The sequence below is a fragment of the Salmo salar genome, chromosome ssa09 (genome assembly GCF_905237065.1).
Source record: "Salmo salar chromosome ssa09, Ssal_v3.1, whole genome shotgun sequence".
NCBI classification, from domain to species: Eukaryota; Metazoa; Chordata; class Actinopteri; order Salmoniformes; family Salmonidae; genus Salmo; species Salmo salar.
The window spans coordinates 35,072,921-35,097,316 of NC_059450.1; the positions used below are offsets into that span (position 1 = coordinate 35,072,921).

Genomic DNA, 24,396 nt, shown 5'->3' on the forward strand with positions numbered 1-24,396 from the left:
ATGTTACTTCCTCATGATGCCATTTATTTTGTGAAGTGAACCAGTCCCTCCTGCAGCAAAGCACCCCCATAACATGATGCTGCCACCCCCGTGCTTCATGGTTGGAATGGTGTTTTTCGGCTTGCTAGCCTCCCCCTTTTTCCTCCAAACATAACAATGGTCATTATGGCCAAACAGTTCCATTTTTGCTTCATCAGACCATTTCTCCAAAAAGTACAATCTTTGTCCCCATGTGCAGTTGCAAACCATAGTCTGGTTTTGGAGCAGTGGCTTCTTCCTTGCTGAGCGGCCTTTCAGGTTGTGTCGATACAGGACTCGTTTTACTGTGGATATAGATACTTTTGTAGCTGTTTCCTCCAGCATCTTGACAAGGTCCTTTGCTGTTGTTCTGCGATTGATTTGCACTTTTCGCACCAAAGTACGTTCATCTCTAGGAGACAGAACGCGTCTCCTTCCTGAGCGGTATGTCAGCTGCATGGTCCCATGGTGTTTATACTTGCGTACTATTGTTTGTGCAGATGAACGTGGTACCTTCAGGAGTTTGGAAATTTCTCCCAAGGATGAACCAGACTTGTGGAGGTCTACAATTTTTTTCTGAGGTCTTGGTTGATTTCTTTTTATTTTCCCATGATGTCAAACAAAGAGGCACTGAGTTTGAAGGTAAGCCTTGAAATACATCCACAGGTACACCTCCAATTGACTCAAATGATGTCAATTAGCCTATCAGAAGCTTCTAAAGCCATGACACAATTTTCTGGAATTTTCCAAGCTGTTTAAAGGCGCAGTCCACTTAGGGTATGTAAACTTCTGACCCACTGGAATTGTGATACAGTGAATTATAAGTGAAATAATCTGTCTGTAAAAAACTGTTGGAAAAAGTACTTGTGTCATGCACAAAGTAGATGTCCTAACCGACTTGCCAAAACTATAGTTTGTTAACAAGAAATTTGTGGAGTGGTTGAAAAACGAGTTTTAATGACTCCAATCTAAGTGTATGTAAACTTCCAACTGTATATATATTTTTTTTATGTAGCCTAGTTGTTGTTTGAATTTGGGATCTATCATCCCACAACTGTCCCAGAGTCTGTTTGGGCTATTTATCTCTCAACAAGCTGACTAATAGAATAGGTCAACTTTTCAACTATGGGAGATAGTAGATAAGACATAGGCTCATTGGCTTCCGTCCATAAAGCTAGGGGAAGCTTTCCCTAAGTAAATTGAATGAAATTGCCAAAATGATATAGCCTAATTATCCTACTCCTGTCTATGCATAAATAAATAACATTCAAAATAGTGTACTAAAGCATGATTTGGCCACTAAGATCATTAGCTTCCCCTAGTCTTAAAAAATAAGTTGTGGAGTGTTTTAAATGTCATTGCCTACGGTCAGAAGGAAAGGCAGCACACGCAATTTGGGAAGCAGGTACCAAATAGATGATTGTTGAATTGCGACTGTTAGTGAAAAAATTAGATGTACAGCCAGATATATATATATATATATATATATATAGCCAGATAGATAGATAGATAGATAGATAGATAGATAGATAGATAGATAGATAGATAGATAGATAGATAGATAGATAGATAGATAGATAGATAGATAGATAGATAGGTAGATAGGTAGATAGGTAGATAGGTAGATAGGTAGATAGGTAGATAGATAGATAGATAGATAGATAGATAGGTAGATAGGTAGATAGGTAGATAGGTAGATAGATAGATAGATAGATACACTGCTAAAAAATAAATAAAGGGAACACTAAAATAACACATCATAGATCTGAATGAATGAAATATTCTTATTAAATACTTTTTTCTTTACATAGTTGAATGTGCTGACAACAAAATCACACAAAAATAATCAATGGAAATCCAATTTTTCAACCCATGGAGGTCTGGATTTGGAGTCACACTCAAAATTAAAGTGGAAAACCACACTACAGGCTGATCCAACTTTGATGTAATGTCCTTAAAACAAGTCAAAATGAGGCTCAGAAGTGTGTGTGGCCTCCACGTGCCTGTATGACCTCCCTACAACGCCTGGGCAGGCTCCTGATGAGGTGGCGGATGGTCTCCTGAGGGATCTCCTCCCAGACCTGGACTAAAGCATCCGCCAACTCCTGGACAGTCTGTGGTGCAACGTGGCGTTGGTGGATGGAGCGAGACATGATGTCACAGATGTGCTCAATTGGATTCAGGTCTGGGGAACGGGCGGGCCAGTCCATAGCATCAATGCCTTCCTCTTGCAGGAACTGCTGACACACTCCAGCCACATGAGGTCTAGCATTGTCTTGCATTAGGAGGAACCCAGGGCCAACCACACCAGCATATGGTCTCACAAGGGGTCTGAGGATCTCATCTCTGTACCTAATGGCAGTCAGGCTACTTCTGGCGAGCACATGGAGGGCTGTGCAGCCCCCCAAAGAAATGACACGCCACACCGGTCATGCTGGAGGATGTTGCAGGCAGCAGAACGTTCTCCACGGCGTCTCCAGACTGTCACATGTGCTCAGTGTGAACCTGCTTTCATCTGTGAAGAGCACAGGGCGCCAGTGGCGAATTTGCCAATCTTGGTGTTCTCTGGCAAATGCCAAACGTCCTGCACGGTGTTGGGCTGTAAGCACAACCCCCACCTGTGGACTTCGGGCCCTCATATCACCCTCGTGGAGTCTGTTTCTGACCGATTAAGCAGACACATGCACATTTGTGGCCTGCTGGAGGTCATTTTGCAGGGCTCTGGCAGTGCTCCTCCTGCTCCTCCTTGCACAAAGGCGGAGGTAGCGGTCCTGCTGCTGGGTTGTTGCCCTCCTACGGCCTCCTCCACGTCTCCTGATGTACTGGCCTGTCTCCTGGTAGCGCCTCCATGCTCTGGACACTACGCTGACAGACACAGCAAACCTTCTTGCCACAGCTCGCATTGATGTGCCATCCTGGATGAGCTGCACTACCTGAGCCACTTGTGTGGGTTGTAGACTCCGTCTCATGCTACCACTAGAGTGAAAGCACCGCCAGCATTCAAAAGTGACCAAAACATCAGCCAGGAAGCATAGGAACTGAGAAGTGGTCTGTGGTCACCACCTGCAGGACCACTCCTTTATTGGGCGTGTCTTGCTAATTGCCTATAATTTCCACCTGTTGTCTATTCCATTTGCACAACAGCATGTGAAATTTATTGTCAATCAGTGTTGCTCCCTAAGTGGACAGTTTGATTTCACAGAAGTGTGATTGACTTGGAGTTACATTGTGTTGTTTAAGTGTTCCCTTTATTTTTTTGAGCAGTATATTAAAATCGCAGGACAAGTTTGGAAAGCAAATGGCTAATGCTGTAAAGAGAAGACAATGAAAAGACTGTCTTTTTAATCGGTCTTTAAAAATTCTCAAATTAACTGAGCGAACCACAGTAGGCCTATAGCCTATCTTATTGGCTCCAGCGGAGAGCACCGGCCATTTCCCCGGTGAGTGCGCACTGCTCATATTCATTATCATAATTTCCTCCTCCAGTTTAGATGCATCTCGTTCTCGTAGGTCTATTATATGGACCACATGGTTTTCATTGATCTGTTTGTCAGTGTCAGCAGAGTAGGCTACCCTGTAAATTGTCGTATTAAAAAATTATTGTACTAATGTCTACAATCATATAAAGTGTAGTAGAATTGTAGGACATGTGTTTTCCCCGTGCAAAGAAAGAAGAAACATATCTAATATAGCCCAGGCCTCTACACTATATGCTCAGACATGCATTGAACTGTCTTTTTTGCGAAAGGTGATTGAGTTATATTATTAGCCTAAATCATGACTATCCAATCTACTCATCACATTAGGAATAGTAGGCTCTCTTACATAAGTCTTCAAATGCGATGATGCATGGATTGCCTTATTATAAAAGGTGCATTTTTATGGTGAAAATATTCTTCCAACAAACTTGAAAATCACGCTCCGCCTATGCTACGATTTTGCTGTTCGTTACTCGTCTTGGTTCAGGAATAGTAAATGTTGACAGCTAATCTAACATCTTCAAAGTGTGTGGTAAAAATATACACATCATTGTAAGGACACACATCATTGCAAGGACACACATCGACTTCCATGCTCTGTTAAGAACAATGACCATTATGTAAATGTGATTTCTGTCATTCTGAGCACCGTGGGTGAAGGCCCTAATCAGGTTACCTTTTTATTTTGAAAAAATGGTTTCTTCCATTTACTCCCAACTGAACGTACCGAGCCCTGGCTTGGCTCAGTGAGGTGTGCTGTACTTACAGACTCCTTTGTGTGCGTCGATGGAGGTGAACTCGATGGTCCCGTCATGGCACCTCTTAGGGTCTTCCTTGTACTCCTTCAGCACTCCTTCTGGAGCATACCTATAGGCCAGTCCATAATCTACTAAGTAAACCTAGAGGTTTGCAAACAAAACAGACAAATTCATGCATGCACACACTGACACACAGCCAACCAAATGAGTGAGTATACTTAAAATGATGTGGCTAGTAACTAAATTACTACTAATAACACTGTACATGTGTACTAAGTTTCATGCTTTTCTGAAAACATGTTTTTCCACATATCGCCTGGACTATAACAATATCTCATACATTACAAAGCATAGTTACAGTAAACTACAGCTCCCTCCCTCCCTGCTCAAATCCTCAGCTCCCAGAAAGTCAAACAAATGTTTCCAGTAACTGCAGGCAGGGAGCAGGCAGAGAGAGAGCTAACCCTGAGACTCCCAAGGGGTTGCTTTCTAAATTTTAATTTAAAAATAGCACTTTAATAACACACCGCGGAAACATTATTAATCTCTAAATTACATATTTGCCCCTGCCCCCACCTTGTTTGCTTGAAAGAGCTCTTAGCCACCATCTAATCTCTCCCCTGTTTAGAGAAGAATAAAGAACACCCCCCCTCCCCTCTTTTATGTCTCTAATGTCGAACTGAATCCAATGAACCAGTGGCAGCAGCATAATCAAATAAATAAACATATCCAATGTTTGTTCAATTTACATATCAGGTCAAAGGCATTACTTCACTTCAAGAGGTAGAGACAACCATTTGAAATCCTACCCAGACTGAGAAATAGGCCTCTCCATTTTAAAGGGTTACTGCTAGAGTCTGGCATGTCTCTGCGTGCAGGATAAAGGAACTTAGCGGTAGTTTTGCGAGCCAATGCTAATTACCATTGACTGGAAGTCTACAGGTACGGTAACATTGCTAGTCACTACACACCAGTGGAGGCTGCTGAGGGGAGGATGGCTCATAATAATGGCTGGAGTGTAATGTGATGGCTGGAATGGAGTGAATGGAATTGTATCAAACATATGAAAACCATGTGTTTGATACTATTCCATTCGCTCCATTCTGGCCATTATTATGAGCCGTTCTCCCCTCAGCAACCTCCACTGCTACACACAAGGCACAATGCTAGCAAGCTATACAGCCCTGACATGGTTAGATCTAACAGGATTAGCATAGCATTGATGCTAGCCATATCAGGGCAAAAAAGCTCCACTACATACGTGTTTCTCAATCCATTCCTGGGGTTGTAACTCAACAGACTCAAATAAACGTATCAAGCCCTGGCTTAAGAATTAGCTGAATCGGGTGTGTAAGTGCTGGACTAGTGTGAATGACAGACAGGTAGGACCCTAGATAATACAACAGCTCAAGGCCAATATCTTTGGAAAAGACAGCCACTGACCTGATTGGGGTTGTTGTGGCTGAGGAGGAGGTTGGAGGCTTTGATGTCAGCGTGGACATACTCATGCTCATGGATGTACTCCAGAATGTCAAGCTACACAAGTGAGGGGAGAAGAAGATGCAACACAAATATCAAACATTATTTACAGAGATAACAATACATAGGCAAACAACATTTTGAACACGAAAGATATCTGCATGACTGGCAGATATCTCAGCTTGGATGTCGGCCCACCACCTCAAGCTCAACAAGGCGGAGCTGCCCTCTTCCTCCCGGGGAAGGCTTGCACGCTCCAAGACCTCTCCATCATGGTTGACAACTCCAAAGTGTCCCCCTCCCAGAGTGCAAATAAACTTGGAGGGAACTTGGACAGCCCCCCCGGTTGTTCTCTGCAAACATCAAAGCAGTGACAAGCTCCTGCGGGTTCATGCTCCACAACATCTGTAGAGTGCGATCTTTCCTCACACGGGAAGTGGCGCAGGTCCTAATCCAGGCACTTGTCATATCCCGCCTGGAGATGCATATTGCCTTTCGTGAGCTAACACTTGACTTTTCCCCCTTACTAGCACCGACTTTGCAGATAGCTACTTTCTTAAAGAAAAATGTACTTACTATGACTGAGCTATGTGGTTGTCCCACCGAGGGCTGTGTCGGTCATGAAAGGTTGTCAGCCGGTGATAGTCAAGCAAATAACTGCCAGTCTCACGTTAATTGACTGGTTATTAATATAAACAAATGTAGCATCTCCAGGCTTCCACATCATTAGCCTACATTCTACATTTTAAAAAGTCTAATAAATAAATGTAATATAGCCTACACCATTACAATAAATACATTATTTATTTTAGAGAGGTCTAAAGAAACAGGATATGAAGAAAATGTAGTCCATTTCAGAAAAACAGAATAGCATACTCTGAGCTGTCCTTATGTTAGGCCCTGATGGGGCTATGCCATATGGCTGTGGGCTACACTCGTTCATTTAGCAGATGAGATTTTTTAGAATTCCGTGGTGTTATTTTATATTATGAAGAATACAATTGAACATAGCTGACGATTTGAGGGAGAGCGCACATGCGGCTATTCTGTGTTGAGCAGATGAGAAAGAAACAGGTACTCCTATATGCTTATTTTAGAGTTATTTATGTAACTTTAGTTGTGATACAAATGCTGGGATATATGTTTGGATTTTTAATACAGTCTAACATGCTGACCACACCGCTTGCATTGCAAAATAAATGTACACATACATGTTATTCAATCATTGCACCCACACTGCTCACGCCCCAACGAGCGTCTGCGTTGCCAAGTGCTAAAATAGAAGTCAGTTCTATTTGTGACACTGAACGTGGTGCAAATCCTGCCTCTCCCATCTACGTGCCATCTCCTCATTGGTTATACCCACGTCGGTGAATGAAAGATGAACTGAGGTCGGTCGGTCGTGGTAATACACCTTTATGAAAGTTAGATGCTAATCGCCATATAAAGTCCAAAGAACAAAAAGCCTGAAAGGAGGAGAGATGACTAGAAACGATTTGGTTGACCGTTTTGTGTGTGGATTAAATGTCGGAGTAGAGGACCTTGTGCATTTCAGGTAAAATAACAACTCAACATTTATATCCCAGGACAAATTAGCTAGCAACAGCAAGCTAGCTAAATAGGACAAATTAGCTAGCAACTGCAAGCTAGCTAGCTAAATTGCCATAAATGTTTAATGCTTTTCGACCTGTCACCAAATTAATATAATTGGTTCAGAGTTAGTTTTGATATTTCAACCTGCGTGTCGTGATCGCGTTTGGTGGGGGACAAAATCAATTTGGGCACGCGCATATCCGGTTTGGCATGGTATAAGGCTGCATGATGACTAATGATGATTTGAAAAAAGTTGCATGAAAGGTATAAGCTCTGCCTTGTTTTTTTGCGCAGGTTATACATTCATCAGTCTCTCATTCCCAATTTGACAAGCACTTGATAATGCCTCGAATTTCCCAGCTGCATCCCCCTTTATGTGACCGTAATGCCCCCTAAAAAAGCCATGCCTTTTGCGGCCAATGGTTGTTGCGACCTTGGGCTGAACATAATAATTAGTACTCCCTTCTCCCAGCTGCGTGCCGAAGCACCTCTCCACTCACATTGCTCTCAGTCATGTGATCGGGTCTTTTTCACAGGCTACAAGTGAAGACAGACACATCAAGGACGCAACCGCATTCGTCCTTATCCAATTCCGAGGCGCATATTGAAGATATTGGAAGAACTGTCCACATTTACTTTTCGTCAGCCAACAAGATGTGTAGGCCTATCGTACAGCAAAAGCACTAGCCTATGTAAATATACTATCCCCATAGTACAAAAGTTGACAAATTCTATTCTGGGCGAGAAAAAAATATTCCATAGTCTGGGACCGTTGTGGGATGTAATAGATCCCAAAATAATACAACCACTAGCATAAAAAAAGTTAAGCAATGAGCCTGCCGCAAGTGAGAACATTTAGCTTAAAATGTTGATAACTATTAGGCTATTTCTTCACAATATAAGCGCAGCAATGCACACAGCAGTAAGTGCAAAGGCGCACACGGCAATAAGTGCAAATGTTCCATTAGCGGAAAACACCATTATCAAAAGTGACCACAAATGCGATTATGCATGTAATGCTGTTATTATTAAGGTGCATTTTTATGGTGAAAATGATCTTCCCCAAACTTGAAACTCACACGCTGCGTATGTTTGCCAGTTGGGCTCTACACCTGTTGTAAAGCAGATTAATGTGCTTCATTTTAAGAAGCTATTTGGCCACTTTAGTTGTGATGCAAAAAACCTAATCAAAACATATAGGCCTATGGGCTAGGCTACATGAGATGTGCGACTATGATTTGAAAAAGGTGCAAAAAAAGCTGGGCATCATTCACAAGTGATAGGCTAATATTGTCATCAAACTATTCTTGATTTAATCTTGTCTATACATATATTAAATCATTACATTTGTGTTAAATTTGTTTTGATTTAGAATTGATCATTATCATTATACATTAGCATTGATGTCAGAGTGATTAGAGGGCCAATAGATTGCTGAGTACCAGGCAGTTAGCAGGTGTGGTAGGATACTAATGACCAGCAGCAGCATCAGAGCTTGGAGAAGCCTAATTACAGTGACTAAACGGTCACGTGGAATCTGACTGCTGACATGACTCATAACCACCGGTGTGGCGTTAATACTAGAGGTCGACCGATTATGATTTTTCAACGCCGATACCGATTATTGGAGGACCCAAAATGCCGATCCCGATGAATCGGCCGATTTTTTTTAAATGGATTTGTAATAAAGACAATTACAACAATACTGAATGAACACTTATTTTAACATAATATAATACATCAATAAAATCAATTTAGCCTCAAATAAATAATGAAACATGTTCAATTTGGTTTAAATAATGCAAAAACAAAGTGTTGGGGAAGAAAGTAAAAGTGCAATATGTGCCATGTAAGAAAGCTAACGTTTAAGTTCCTTGCTCAGAACATGAGAACATATGAAAGCTGGTGGTTCCTTTTAACATGAGTCTTCAATATTCCCACGTAAGAAGTTTTAGGTTGTAGTTATTATAGGAATTATAGGACTATTTCTCTCTATACAATTTGTATTTCATATACCTTTGACTATTGGATGTTCTTATAGGCACTTTAGTATTGCCAGTGTAACAGTATAGCTTCTGTCCCTCTCCTCGCTCCTACCTTGGCTCGAACCAGGAACACATCGACAAAAGCCATCCTTGAAGCAGCGTTACCCATGCAGAGCAAGGGGAACAACTACTCCAAGTCTCAGAGCGAGTGACGTTTGAAACGCTATTAGCGCGCACCCGGCTAACTAGCTAGCCATTTCACATAGGTTACACCAGCCTAATCTTGGGAGTTGATAGGCTTGAACTCATAAACAGCGCAATGCTTGAAGCAAAGCGAAGAGCTGCTGGCAAAACGCACGAAAGTGCTGTTTGAATGAATGCTTACGAGCCTGCTGCTGCCTACCACCGCTCAGTCAGACTGCTCTATCAAATCATAGACATAATTATAATATACTGCTCAAAAAAATAAAGGGAACACTTAAACAACACATCCTAGATCTGAATGAAAGAAAAAATCTTATTAAATACTTTTTTCTTTACATAGTTGAATGTGCTGACAACAAAACCACACAAAAATAATCAATGGAAATCCAATTTATCAACCCATGGAGGTCTGGATTTGGAGTCACACTCAAAATTAAAGTGGAAAACCACACTACAGGCTGATCCAACGCTGATGTAATGTCATTAACACAAGTCAAAATGAGGCTCAGTAGTGTGTGTGGCCTCCACGTGCCTGTATGACCTCCCTACAACGCCTGGGCATGCTCCTGAGGAGGTGGCGGATGGTCTCCTGAGGGATCTCCTCCCAGACCTGGACTAAAGCATCCGCCAACTCCTGGACAGTCTGTGGTGCAACGTGGCGTTGGTGGATGGAGCGAGACATGATGTCCCAGATGTGCTCAATTGGATTCAGGTCTGGGGAACGGGCGGGTCACTATATAGCATCAATGCCTTCCTCTTGCAGGAACTGCTGACACACTCCAGCCACATGAGGTCTAGCATTGTCTTGCATTAGGAGGAACCCAGGGCCAACCGCACCAGCATATGGTCTCACTTGGGGTCTGAGGATCTCATCTCGGTACCTAATGGCAGTCAGGCTACCTCTGGCGAGCACATGGAGGGCTGTGCAGCCCCCCAAAGAAATGCCACCCCACACTATGAATGACCCACCGCCAAACCGGTCATGCTGGAGGATATTGCAGGGAGCAGAACGTTCTCCACGGCATCTCCAGACTCTGTCACGTCTGTCACGTGCTCAGTGTGAACCTCCTTTCATCTGTGAAGAGCACAGGGCGCCAGTGGCGAATTTGCCAATCTTGGTGTTCTCTGGCAAATGCCAAACGTCCTGCACTGTGTTGGGCTGTAAGCACAACCCCCACCTGTGGATGTCGGGCCCTCATGGAGTCTGTTTCTGACCATTTGAGCAGACACATGCACATTTGTGGCCTACTGAAGGTCATTTTGCAGGGCTCTGGCAGTGCTTCTCCTGCTCCTCCTTGCACAAAGGCAGAGGTAGCAGTCCTGCTGCTGGGTTGTTGCCCTCCTACGGCCTCCTCCACATCTCCTGATGTACTGGCCTGTCTCCTGGTAGCGCCTCCATGCTCTGGACACTACGCTGACAGACACAGCAAACCTTCTTGCCACAGCTCGCATTGATGTGCCATCCTGGATGAGCTGCACTACCTGAGCCACTTGTGTGGGTTGTAGACTCCGTCTCATGCTACCACTAGAGTGAAAGCACCGCCAGCATTCAAAAGTGACCAAAACATCAGCCAGGAAGCATAGGAACTGAGAAGTGGTCTGTGGTCCCCACCTGCAAAACCACTCCTTTATTGGGGGTGTCTTGCTAATTGCCTATAATTTCCACCTGTTGTCTATTCCATTTGCACAACAGCATGTGACATTTATTGTCAATCAGTGTTGCTTCCTAAGTGGACAGTTTGATTTCACAGAAGTGTGATTGACTTGGAGTTACTTTGTGTTGTTTAAGTGTTCCCTTTATTTTTTTGAGCAGTGAATAAAACCAAAGTGTTGTAACTTTGAGGCAATGTCAGGTTGCATTTTATAAGATGAAAGAAACAATTCAACCCTACTAGGAGAAGACCTGGGTGAATTAGAATATTTTTCATAAGAGTCGGAAGGGTTTTATTATTTCAATGGAACACAGCCTGACTAAGCATAGTAAACGTAAATCTGGGGCACTCCAATTAGTTTGAAATATTAGGTTTGTTATGGTTACATAAGACAGAAGGTTACTTAATAAATGAAAACCCTTTTAACCTCTATGGGCTAGGTGGGACGCAAGCGTCCCACCCGTGGTGCACTCCATCAACAGCAGGTGCATTTCAAGAGCGGCAAATTTGAATCCAAATAAATGTCAAAATTCAAATTTTTCAAACATACAACTATTTTACACCCTTTGAAAGATAAACATCTCCTTAATCTAACCACGTTTTACGATTTCAAAAAGGTTTTACGGCGAAAGCATAAATTTAGAGTATGTTAGGACAGTACATTTACAAGAGTTGTGTGTAATGTTGTGTCAATTCAAAGACAGGCGTCACCAAAACCATAAATCAGCTAAAATGATGCACTAACCTTTTACAATCTCCAACAGATGACACTCCTAGGACATTGTGTTAGACAATGCATGCATTTTTAGTTCTATCAAGTTCATATTTATATCCAAAAACAGCGTTTTACTGTGGCGTTGATGTTCAGGAAATCGTTTCCCTCCAATAACCGGCATTCAAGTCAGCACCACAAATTAAATAATTAAAATTAGAAAACATTGGTAAAATATTATATTGTCATTTAAAGAATTATAGATTTACATCTCTTGAACGCAATCAATTTGCCAGATTTAAAAATAACCTTACTGGGAAATCACACTTTGCAATAATCTGAGCACTGCGCCCAGAAAAATACGCGTTGCGATACAGACTAGCCGCCATGTTGGGGAGATCTAAAATCAAAAATACTATGTAAATAATCCATTACCTTTGATTCTCTTCATCAGATGTCACTTCCAGGTATCACAGGTCCATAACGAATGTAGTTTTGTTCAAAAAAGCTCATCATTTATGTCCAAAAATCTCCGTCTTGTTAGCACATGATCTAAGCCCGCCGGACTTCACTTCATGAACGAGGGGAAAAAATATATTTACGTTCGTTCAAACATGTCAAACGTTGTATAGCATAAATCATTAGGGCCTTTTTTAACCAGAACATGAATAATATTCAAGGTGGACGAATGCATTCTCTTTTATAACGTATTGGAACGAGGGTACCCAACATGAACTCGCGCGCCAGGTGTCTAATGGGCCATCATCGTTCCATGGCTCTTGTTCGGTCAGATCTCCCTCCAGAAGACTCAAAACACTTTGTAAAGGCTGGTGACATCTAGTGGAAGCAATAGGAAGTGCCAAAATATTCCTCAGCCCCTGTGTTTTTCAATGGCATAGGTTTAAAGGTAATACAACACATCAGGTATCCACTTCCTGTCAGAAAATGTCTCAGGGTTTTGCCTGCCAAATGAGTTCTGTTATACTCACAGACACCATTCAAACAGTTTTAGAAACTTTAGGGTGTTTTCTATCCATATATAATAAGTATATGCATATTCTAGTTACTGGGTAGGATTAGTAACCAGATTAAATCGGGTAAAAAAAATTTATCCAGCCGTGCAAATACTGCCCCCTAGCAAATACTGCCCCCTAACGTTAGCCACAACAAATTGGAATTTGTAACATATCATACGTTTTGCAAATTCGTAACATATAGTACGAATTGCAATTCCTAACGTATCATACGATATGGATGATGGACATCCACAAATTAATACATCCCACACCAAACGTAACAAACTACCTGACCAAAAGTATGTGGACACCTGCTCGTCGACAACTAATTCCAATATCATGGGCATTAATATGGAGTTACATTGTGTTGTTTAAGTGTTCCCTTTATTTCTTTGAGCAGTGTATAATAAACACACAGAAATACGAGCCTTGGGTCATTAATATGGTCGAATCCAGAAACTATCATCTCGAAAACAAAACGTTTTTCCTTTCAGTGAAATACGGAAGCGTTCAGTAATTTAACCTGTTATGGCTGGGGGGCAGTATTTTCACGGCTGGATAAAAAACGTACCCGATTTAATCTGATTATTAGTCCTGCCCAGAAACTAGAATATGCATATAATTATTAGCCTTGGATAGAAAACACGCCAAAGTTTCTAAAACTGTTTGAATGGTGTCTGTGAGTATAACAGAACTCATTTGGCAGGCCAAAACGTGAGAAGATTCTGTACAGGAAGTACCCTGTCTGACCATTTCTTGAACTTCTTTGCCATTTCTATCTATTACAAAGGATCTCTGCTCTAACGTGACACTTCCTACGTCTTCCATAGGCTCTCAGAGCCCGGGAAAAACCTGAATGTCGTCATACCAGCCCCAGGCTGAAACACATTATCGCCTTTCTCAAGTGGCCGATCAAGGGACTGTGGGCTTAGGCGCGTGCACTGGCCGCCCCCGTCTTTGTGTTTTTTTCCTCTGTTTGCCGAAAAGGAGATTCCCGGTCTGAATATTATCGCTTTTTTACGAGATAACTTGCATAAAAATTGATTTTAAACAGCGGTTGACATGCTTCGAAGTACGGTAATGGAATATTTAGAATTTTTTGTCACGAAATGCGCCATGAGCACGACCCTGATTTACCATTTCGGATAGTTTCTGGAACGCACGAACAAAACGCCACTATTCGGATATAACGATGGATTATTTTGGACCAAACCAACATTTGTTATTGAAGTAGCAGTCCTGGGAGTGCATTCTGACGAAGACATCAAAAGGTAATCAAACTTTTGTAATAGTAAATCTGATTTTGGTGAAGGCTAAACTTGCCGGGTGTCTAAATAGCTAGCCCGTGATGGCTGGGCTATGTACTTAGAATATTGCAAAATGTGCTTTCACCAAAAAGCTATTTTAAAATCGGACATATCGAGTGCATAGAGGAGTTCTGTATCTATAATTCTTAAAATAATTGTTATGCTTTTTGTGAACGTTTATCGTGAGTAATTTAGTAAATTGTTAGTAAATTCCCCGGATGTTTGCGGGGGGTAGGCTAGTTCTGAACGTCACATGCTAATGTAAAAAGCTGTTTTTTGATATAAATATGAACTTGATTGAACAAAACATGCATGTATTGTATAACATAAGGTCCTAGGTGTGTCATCTGATGAAGATCATCAAAGGTTAGTGCTGCATTTAGCTGTCTTCTGGGTTTTTGTGACATTATATGCTAGCTTGAAAAATGGGTGTCTGATTATTTCTGGCTGGGTACTCTGCTGACATAATCTAATGTTTTGCTTTCGCTGTAAAGCCTTTTTGAAATCGGACAGTGTGGTTAGATTAATGAGAGTCTTGTCTTTAAAATGCTGTGAAATAGTCATATGTTTGAAAAATTGAAGTTTTCGGATTTTAGAGGAATTTGTATTTCGCGCCACGCCCATCATTGGATATTGGAGCAGGTGTTCCGCTAGCGGAACGTCTAGATGTAACAGGTGGCATCCCTAAGTCTAAATATTCCTGTTACATTGCACAACCTTCAATGTTATGTCATAACTACGTAAAATTCCAGAAAATTAGTTCGCAACGAGCCAGGCGGCCCGAACTGTTGCATATACCCTGACTCTGCGTGCAATGAACGCAAGAGAAGTTACACAATTTCACCTGGTTAATATTGCCTGCTAACCTGGATTTCTTCGAGCTAAATATGCAAGTTTAAAAACATATACTTCTGTGTATTGATTTTAAGAAAGGCATTGATGTTTATGGTTAGGTAGTCGTGCAACGATTGTGCTTTTTTCGCAAATGCGCTTTTGTTAACCTGTTGGGGGTAGGGGGCAGTATTGACACGGCCGGATAAAAAACGTACCTGATTTAATCTGGTTACTACTCCTGCCCAGTAACTAGAATATGCATATAATTATTGGCTTTGGATAGAAAACACCCTAAAGTTTCTAAAACTGTTTGAATGGTGTCTGAGTATAACAGAACTCATATGGCAGGCCAAAACCTGAGAAGATTCCTTACAGGAAGTGCCCTCTCTGACAAGATCTTGTTCTTCTTGTCTCTGTTTATTGAAGACTGAGGATCTTTGCTGTAACGTGACACTTCCTACGGCTCCCATAGGCTCTCAGAACCCGGGAAAAAGCTGAATGATATCGAGGCAGCCTCAGGCTGAAACACATTTGCGCGTTTGGCAAGTGGCCGATCAGAGGACAATGGGCTTAGGCGCGTGCACGAGTCGACCCCGTGCTTTATTTTCTTTCGTCTTTTTACCTAAACGCAGATTCCCGGTCGGAATATTATCGCTTTTTTACGAGAAACATGGCATAAAAATGTATTTTAAACAGCGGTTGACATGCTTCGAAGTACGGTAATGGAATATTTAGATTTTTTTTGTCACGAAATGCGCCGTGCTCGTCACCCTTCTTTACCCTTTCGGATAGCGTCTTGAACGCACGAACAAAACGCCGCTGTTTGGATATAACTATGGATTATTTGGGACCAAACCAACATTTGTTATTGAAGTAGAAGTCCTGGGAGTGCATTCTGACGAAGAACACCAAAGGTAATCAAACTTTTCTAATAGTAAATCGGAGTTTGGTGAAGGCTAAACTTGCTGGGTGTCTAAATAGCTAGCCCTGTGATGCCGGGCTATCTACTTAGAATATTGCAAAATGTGCTTTCACCGAAAAGCTATTTTAAAATCGGACATATCGAGTGCATAGAGGAGTTCTGTATCTAAAATTCTTAAAATAATTGTTATGCTTTTTGTGAACGTTTATCGTGAGTAATTTAGTACATTTTTTGTAAATTCACCGAAGTTTGCGGGGGGTATGCTAGTTCTGAACGTCACATGCTAATGTAAAAAGCTGGTTTTTGATATAAATATGAACTTGATTGAACAAAACATGCATGTATTGTATAACATAATGTCCTAGGGTTGTCATCTGATGAAGATCATCAAAGGTTAGTGCTGCATTTAGCTGTCTTCTGGGTTTTTGTGACATTATATGCTAGCTTGAAAAATGGGTGTAAAATAGTCATATGTTTGAGAAATTGAAGTAATAGCATTTCTAAGGTATTTGAATAACACGCCACGGGATTTCACTGGCTGTTACGTAGGTGGGACGAAATCGTCCCACTGGCCCTAGAGAAGGTAAATCATCCCCCGTTTGGCGAAGTCGGCTGTCTTTGTTAGGAAGAAATAGTCTTCACAGTTCGCAACGAGCCAGACGGCCCAAACTGCTGCATATACCCTGACTCTGTTGCAAGAGAAGTGACACATTTTCCCTAGTTAAAAGACATTCATGTTAGCAGGCAATATTAACTAAATATGCAGGTTTAAAAATATATACTTGTGTATTGATTTTAAGAAAGGCATTGATGTTTATGGGTAGGTACACATTGGAGCAACGTGTACCTAAGCGATTATATGCAACGCAGGACAGGCTAGATAAACTTGTAATATCATCAACCATGTGTAGTTAACTAGTGATTATGATTGCTTGATTGTTTTTTATAAGATAAGTTTAATGCTAGCTAGCAACTTACCTTGGCTTCTTACTGCATTTGCGTAACAGGCAGGCTCCTCGTGGAGTGCAATGTAAAGCAGGTAGTTAGAGCGTTGGACTAGTTAACCGTAAGGTTGGAAGATTGAATCCCTGAGCTAACAAGGTACAAATCTGTCGTTCTGCCCCTGAACAAGGCAGTTAACCCACCGTTCCTAGGCCGTCATTGAAAATAAGAATGTGTTCTTAACTGACTTGCCTAGTTAAATAACGGTGTAAAAAAACACACAAAAAACGGCCAAATCGGCATGCAAAAATACCAATTTCCGACTGTTATGAAAACTTGAAATCGGCCCTAATTATTCGGCCATTCCGATTAATCGGTCGACCTCTAGTTAATACGGTCACCGTAACCGCCCTAGTCCCACCTAGCTATCTTCAGATGATTGAACTAATCCACTCTGGATAAATGACAAATGTAAAGATATAGTCAATTAAATAAACAGCCAAGATGTTTCATAGTGAATGAAATATATCAATGCTTTAGTTAGTTGTTTTTCTTGGCTCTACTATCGGCAGTTATATGACGACAAAACTCACGAGTCTCAGCCCGAGCTGCAGGACCAGTTTCCGGGGGAACCTCCTTCCAGTCTCCTCAAACTTCTTCTGAAGGTCCGTCCCAAACCGGTCCATCACCATGAACCTGTACCTGGAAGGAACCAGAGATTCAGGGTGCATACCAAATGACACCCTATTCCCTATAGAGTGCACAACTTTTGACCAGGGCCCATGGCACCCTATTCCCTATATAGTGCACTACTTTTTACCAGAGCCATATGGCATCCAGTCAATAGTAGTGCACTATAAAGAGAATAGGGTGCCATTTGACACACCTTGATAACATACGGTCTATGTTAATCAATCAAAATTGCTTGTAGATGGAGGAGTAAGGCGTTGGTATGACATGCACAACCACTTAACTTTATGGGTGTGTCAAATATACCAAACTGGTCCACAGGTATTTATATGGCTGACATATCATAACAGATTGCTGTCAAGGTACTGGAAGAACCAGATTTAAAAGAGGCATTACAGAACGGGTGGTTTGGAATTCACATTGTTAGGCTGGAGTTAGACACATCAACTTTTACAAAACTTTGGTTGCTTGCAACTGAGTTGTTTCTTGTTTTCTTTGTGAAACACCCCCCTACCACTAATAAGCAACTAATCTGAAACTTGGTTGCATCCAGTTGTAACTTTTCATCTTTGGCAGTAGCTTGACACTAGTCGCACAATCAAAACTAATACTTCGTCTGACCCAGTTGTCATGTGCCAGTGATCAAGGCTGAAAAAAGAGACAGCAGAACGGGAGATTGTTATGGACATTGTTTGGCAATCAAGAAATTTCATTTTCAAAGTGAACCTTTCCCTGTGCTAGCTAGCTTAAGTCGTCGCTAGCTTGGTTATTTCGTTGTTAGCTAACTTTGTAATGAAATTTGGCTAGCTAGCTAAATTGTACAGACAGCATTTTGTCTATATCCATGCTGTTACAATAACCAAACGGTTGGATAAACAAATTATTTGTAAAACCACATGTAAAGCAGCAGATGACATGGGGGAGTTTAGAATTCTCGAACAATATGACAAAGCAGCTTCAATTTGATTGGCTGTTGCATGCAATTTTAATTGTGTTTCTAGTTGCTTCATGTAACAGCAAAATTGCTTCAGATTATGTCACTTGCAACCTGCCACTAAAATTGCATGAAAGTTTCTTTGTGTATCTTCTGCCTTAGATCCTGCCCGTGATATACTAGACAAAAAACATTGCCAATTGCAGTATGCGTTTTGTTTGATAATTTGTTCATAAGCCAGCAACTTTTGATAAACTGGTTTCGTCTGGACAAACAAAACATGGTTGCTTAACAACCAGATACCAATGTATTTGGTGGAGAAAAAAAGAGTTCCAAAAATTGATGATTTGGGAATTAATCTTGCTTTTTAATGTTGGTAACCGTTGTATAAAAGCAACAATACATGAGAGACCATGTGTTATGACATTTTTCTAATGGCTGTGGTGGTCTACGCCAATCGGCTTCGCCTCGTGGCTATGACCATGTCAAAGCCACGATAAAAATCTCATAGCCTCTCATGTATTATTTCTTAACTACTCAATACCTTTTTCCTCCTTTCTCATGTAGTCCAGACCCCCAGTACTTCGGAACTCCCAAATACTTCATCTTGTGAGACGTCATCCAACTCTGAACTAAAATACAAAAAATGGCAACAGTTGTATCAATATAAAACAATAATCTTTATGGAATAATGAGTAGCACAACTATTTAAACAATACTAGATATGCCTAAACATCATTCACGATACAACACGCTAAAAGGCAGTTCACTTTTAAAGGGTTAAACTGAGATGACTGCCATTTAAAAGTAAAAACAAGGCAAATTATTGAAATGATTCAAAACACACTTAATAAAACTTGGTGTTAGTGGTGTTCAAAGTAATAAGAGCAGCGTAATTCCGTGCGGGCCAAGCCAGTGCCGGCCGTAAAGTAATCTCCTACTGGGACAAATATTTACCAACAGACAAAGCCATATTACAATGAATAAAATATGAGTGTTCATTCCTTAGCAATATAACAGTTAATTGTCAGGGGAGATTGACATTTGGATTGTTATGATATAAAATGCAAAGTTATGGCTTTGGGGCAAACACAGGAGCCACCAAAGGCACCATGTTGGAAACAGAGGCCCTCACTAAATAGAGCTACAACTACACTTCCTTAATTAAGGAAGTTGCTCATTTCTTCATGCGTATTTGTTTGTTCCAGTGTTGAGAGACTGTGTGTGTGTGTGTTCATGAGGGAGGGAGTGGTGTCTGGTATGCATACTTAGATCCGGCTTGGCAGCTCGCATGTAGAACTTGAGCTCTGAGAACAGTGGTCCGTTGTCACTGGGCTCCTAGATTAAGAAAAAAAAAAGAGGACAGTTGACCAAACAGTACCGCTTTATTCATCCCATTACGGTCAGTTTAGATTACATCATAAGGAGAACAGTTATACTCTGGAAACACTATACACGCAGCATAGGTAGGTCTGGAGTAATGCAGGGCTATCAGATTGAACTGAACGTGTTGAGTATATTGTCATTAACTGTACAGGCATACTAAGGACGTTAAATTTCTCCTTTGTCTTTCTTGTATAGGCATGAGATGGAAGAGGCCAATCGTGCAGTCATATACAAAGGCATGTGTTATCAAGCCAGAGTTGTCTTACCACTTTGATGACATATGGGGCATCAGCTCCAACTGTTTTAGATGAATTCTCATTGGCTGTATATAATTAAAAAAAAAAAAAAATAAAAAAAAAACATACCTCAGTTAGCCTATTAGGGGGAAGGGCTAGTATACATATGCAAGAAATACAGTAATATTCCTGATCAATAATAAAGGAATGAACAATCAATGACTAGAATATGTGTTTTATCAACCATGTTGCCATGCTTTTCTTACCCAGATAGAGCAGTCCAAAGCCGCCCTGTCCGATAGGGGCTCCCAGTTTCCAGGACTTCTTGCTGGTATCAGTCAGTACTTCTCCAGGGGGAAACTCCTCAGCAAGCTTCCTCTTGGCTGGTCCTCTGCCCTTCCCTGCTGCCTGGGCTTTTGGGGGCATCTGGAGGGACCGTATACATGATCTATATAATCTATACATCTACCACATTTTAGTTCATTCAACGCAACTATCTTGTGACTACCAGCCAATACAGTATGCTGCATACTCATAGATCATATCAATGCCTTTATTTGACCGTCAACATCTGCAAAAGCTGTTTCTTAACGTCTCAGTGAAGTTTGAATATGACGTGTAAACACCATATCACATGATAGGATCACGTGAGTTTTCAAATCGATCTGGTAACCACCAAGGTAGGTAGCTGTTTCGATTATTGTCAGGTTCACGCTGGCTCGACGAACTAGCTAGCTAGCTACAGAGTTTACAATCATCAATCTGGCCAGAGTTAGACTTTTACAGCAAATTGGGGCGAGAGAGATTTTCCTAACTTCGATGCAACCAACATAGTTTTTACATTGTGCTAGTCCAGCACATTGTAAAAACTATATTGGTTGCATCGAATCTAGGAAGGCATTTCCTATATTTAGCTAGCTAACGTTACCTAGCTAGTTAACGGCTACTACTTGTTAGTTGCTAGCTAATTTAAGCGAACTTAATGCCAATAGGTAACGCGCGTGCATCCATGATTTGCAGACAATTTCAAAAACCAGCGGACTGATAGCTAAACAATTTCTCTAACGAGATGCTCAAACTAGCTAGCTAACAACATTACCAACTAACGTGTTAGCTGATGGCATGCTAGAAATGGCCTTCGTTCTGATGAAGCCTTGGATGATTCGCAAAACACCGCGTTTCCGTGATAATCTTGATCTTAAACACGCTCTGTCAATACATCTAAACAAAAACATTGAATTTCACAAGTTTTTAATGTCTAATGCAAACCTCGTTGTCTTTGTTATTTCCAAGTTATCCTCGATGCGCCTCAAAAATTCCCGCACTAACGCCAACCGGAAATAGATTCGCACATACTGCAACACTGCCTAACCCCATTGGTCAGAAACACGTTTTTCTCATTTGCCTATTTTCAGGGTAATTTGCATATTTTCAGGGGTGCTCAGAGAGTTCTAAATCGAATGTGCCGCTTGTGTTGAGGAAGGAGAGAGGTGGAGTGGAGGAGCAGCATAGACCTCTATGCAAATGTTTCAAAGTAAGATTTTTTTAAACAAACGTGTTGTGATATGTAATCGGATAGGTCTATGGATGCAGGAAGTTGGAAGATACATATAAGAACTTGATTATTATATAAGAAGTTGCCATTATTAATGATCCAACCCATCTGTTATTTCGTTGCCTTTTTTATACACATTTAACTTAATTTTTATTGTACCTGTTGCTGGCAATTTGATAGCCTTGGAAACTATTGGGGTTCACTTGCATCACCGGACAAAAGGCTCATGTATAAGATATGAGTCCCTGACTAGCCCTATCTTGTTTCTAGCCTGAGCCTCCCTCCAGAGATGTTGCACTGGGACCTAAACTATGGGAGAGTTTGAAAAAATTAGAGTAATGCCTGTGTAAAACAAGAGTGGCCCTTGAGATGTCCAACAGATACACGGAGTGCTCTGGTGACTCTACTCAAAGTGCACTTCTATCCCCCAAAATATCCTCCCCAAAACGGGAGATTCATGGTGCACGTTGAGACGTGGAACGAACGTTCACTTGACACAGTGACGGCAATAATGAAGGAGATACTTCCTCCCTGTCTCCATCCCTGCGCCTGAAGAAATGTAAAGGTGAAAAGCATGTGCGTTTCCTTCCGGATGAGGAGATTATGTGAGGCTTGGCTGAGCGAAAGGACTTGAGCAATGGGAGAGCTGATGTCCTCTTTGTCTTCTCATCCTTGATGCCTCTGAGTAAGGAATGCATTTTTGAGAGAACTTTTAGGGAGTAATATAGGCTCCCTCATAGGGTATTGATCTCAAATTGACAAGCCTATTAGACTAGTTGTTGTATAGGCCTGTGGGCATATTGTTGTTCTGTGGAGGGCTGATGACATGTAGGCCTAACACTGAACATTTTTACACTCTGCTCATTGAAAAGTTGGACATTTTACATTATTTTCATTCATCTGACTCCTGATTTGTATTCTTGCCCTTCTAGCTTTCCCTCCCTGTTATCCCCTCCCTCTTTTATTTATCAGTGATTTGCATAAACATTGTAACCAACACAGAATCACAGCAGTATCTCCTAGTGACCTAAATGTTTTGTAGTAAATTAATTAATTACTGTAGATAACTTTTAATTAATGGCCAGGATTGGCACACCCTGAGGCACACACACACACACACACCTTTCTTATCACATTCAAGATAAGTGTTGTTATTGGTTTAGAGGGAGCTGTCGTTCTCTGGATAGACCGACCTACAGTATGTTTACATAACCATTGAAATGACTATGGAGGCCATTGTCATGTTATGTTTTTTTGTTTTTGTGATGAATGCTGTGAAATACATTGTTTATATGCGATACATCATTTGTGTCACACTAAAGTTTTATCAAGTTTGAGACAGTCAGTGAGTCAAGTGTTCGCATCTGCAAGTCCTATAGGCCTAGGTACATCTGTTAGACTCACTCCATAAGAAAGGCATCTGTGATGAATTTGATCACTTGATTGTTTGATTTCTAAGGCAGACACTTATCCTCGCTACCCGTCCCACTCCCGAATGACTTCCATCTTCTCCCTTCCCCACAGTCAGTCAATCAGATGGGTACAGACTGCGTTCCAAATGGAACCCCATGTGTTTGATGTATTTGATACCATTCCACTTGTTCTTCGAGCCTGTACTCTCCAATTAAGGTGCCACAGCCCTCCTATGCTTTCAACATGCCACTGAAAAAGTCGAAAGCTGCAATTCATTTGATCATATCTGAAAATACTGCAGAGTAATTCAAAACCATTTGCAAACATTGCAAACACCAAGTTGGATTCTTAGCAAAAACAACTTTGAATCTCTTTGACCATCTGAGGGTAATTGTTCTTGTTTCAAACACACACGATACCATCGATCAAGGAGTAGTTTACTCAGAATACAAACTAACATGATTTTCCCACCGAAAGCAGGTTTGGTATATGTTTCCCTTTGACACTTAACAGCCATATTTTGTTACTATTAGCATTCTCAGTAACACTTGAAATAAAATGGTTCTTGTGCCTGTGTAATGAAATTGGAATTACTTTTTGAGCAACATTTTATTAGCATGTTGTTTCATAATACTTTGGTAATTGCATTTTAATTGCATTGCAAGGAGCTGAGAGTTTTTGTAACTACTGTACATGAGGAATAGTTACTGTTCCTTATTCCACTGATGTAATTATTATGCAGTTATATTATTATGCAGTTATAAAGCAATTTCCAAAGTCCTATGTAACAACGTTGATATTGTAATAATCACAAAGTTACTAGACATGTATATGAACTTGATGTGATGTGTTACTGTATTACCTTATGTCACTCATTATGAAAATATATTTGTTCGTCATTTTGAAGCTGCAAAAGTGATCTAGTCTAATTTTTAGGGGCTTCCATGTCCCTCATGTATTTCATTCTAGGCTATAGGCCCCTCGAACTCAACTCTGGACCTTGAAGCCTGTTCCACTACATTTTTTCATTGTTCCCCTCTAATCAGGGACTGATTTAGACCTGGTACACCAGGTGTGTGAAATGAATAATCAGGTAGAACAGGAAACCGGCAGGCTTTGGACCTCGTAGGGTTGACTACCCCTGGTATAGGCTATATATTAAGATTCATACCATGTGCTTATGATAATATATTTACACTAATTAAATTAACTGTTTTGGTTTTTGGTTCTTCGTCAGATATTTGGCCGCCATCAAATACATATTTTTATGTTTTCAAATAA

The 24,396-nt window shown here is 41.0% G+C and overlaps 1 protein-coding gene and 1 long non-coding RNA gene across 3 annotated transcripts in view; one reads left to right on the top strand and one right to left on the bottom strand.

The window, feature by feature from the left end:
• Positions 1-21,626, bottom strand: part of vrk1 (vaccinia related kinase 1) — a 31,205-nt gene extending 9,579 nt beyond the window's left edge. Inside the window, exons 1-8 of one of the 2 annotated variants that reach the window (XM_045723276.1) lie at positions 21,417-21,626; positions 20,414-20,573; positions 20,178-20,233; positions 19,794-19,863; positions 19,070-19,157; positions 17,495-17,603; positions 5,699-5,791; positions 4,264-4,396 (exon numbers count right to left, since the gene is read on the bottom strand). In XM_045723276.1, coding sequence (XP_045579232.1) covers positions 4,264-4,396; positions 5,699-5,791; positions 17,495-17,603; positions 19,070-19,157; positions 19,794-19,863; positions 20,178-20,233; positions 20,414-20,573 — 709 coding nt within the window. In that variant the 5' untranslated portion in view covers positions 21,417-21,626. 2 annotated transcript variants of the gene reach the window in all.
• Positions 21,561-24,030, top strand: LOC123744620 (uncharacterized). The gene is made up of 2 exons (XR_006770993.1): positions 21,561-21,681; positions 21,973-24,030. It is a non-coding gene; the product is annotated as an uncharacterized lncRNA (long non-coding RNA).
• The last annotated feature ends 366 nt before the right edge of the window (positions 24,031-24,396 follow it).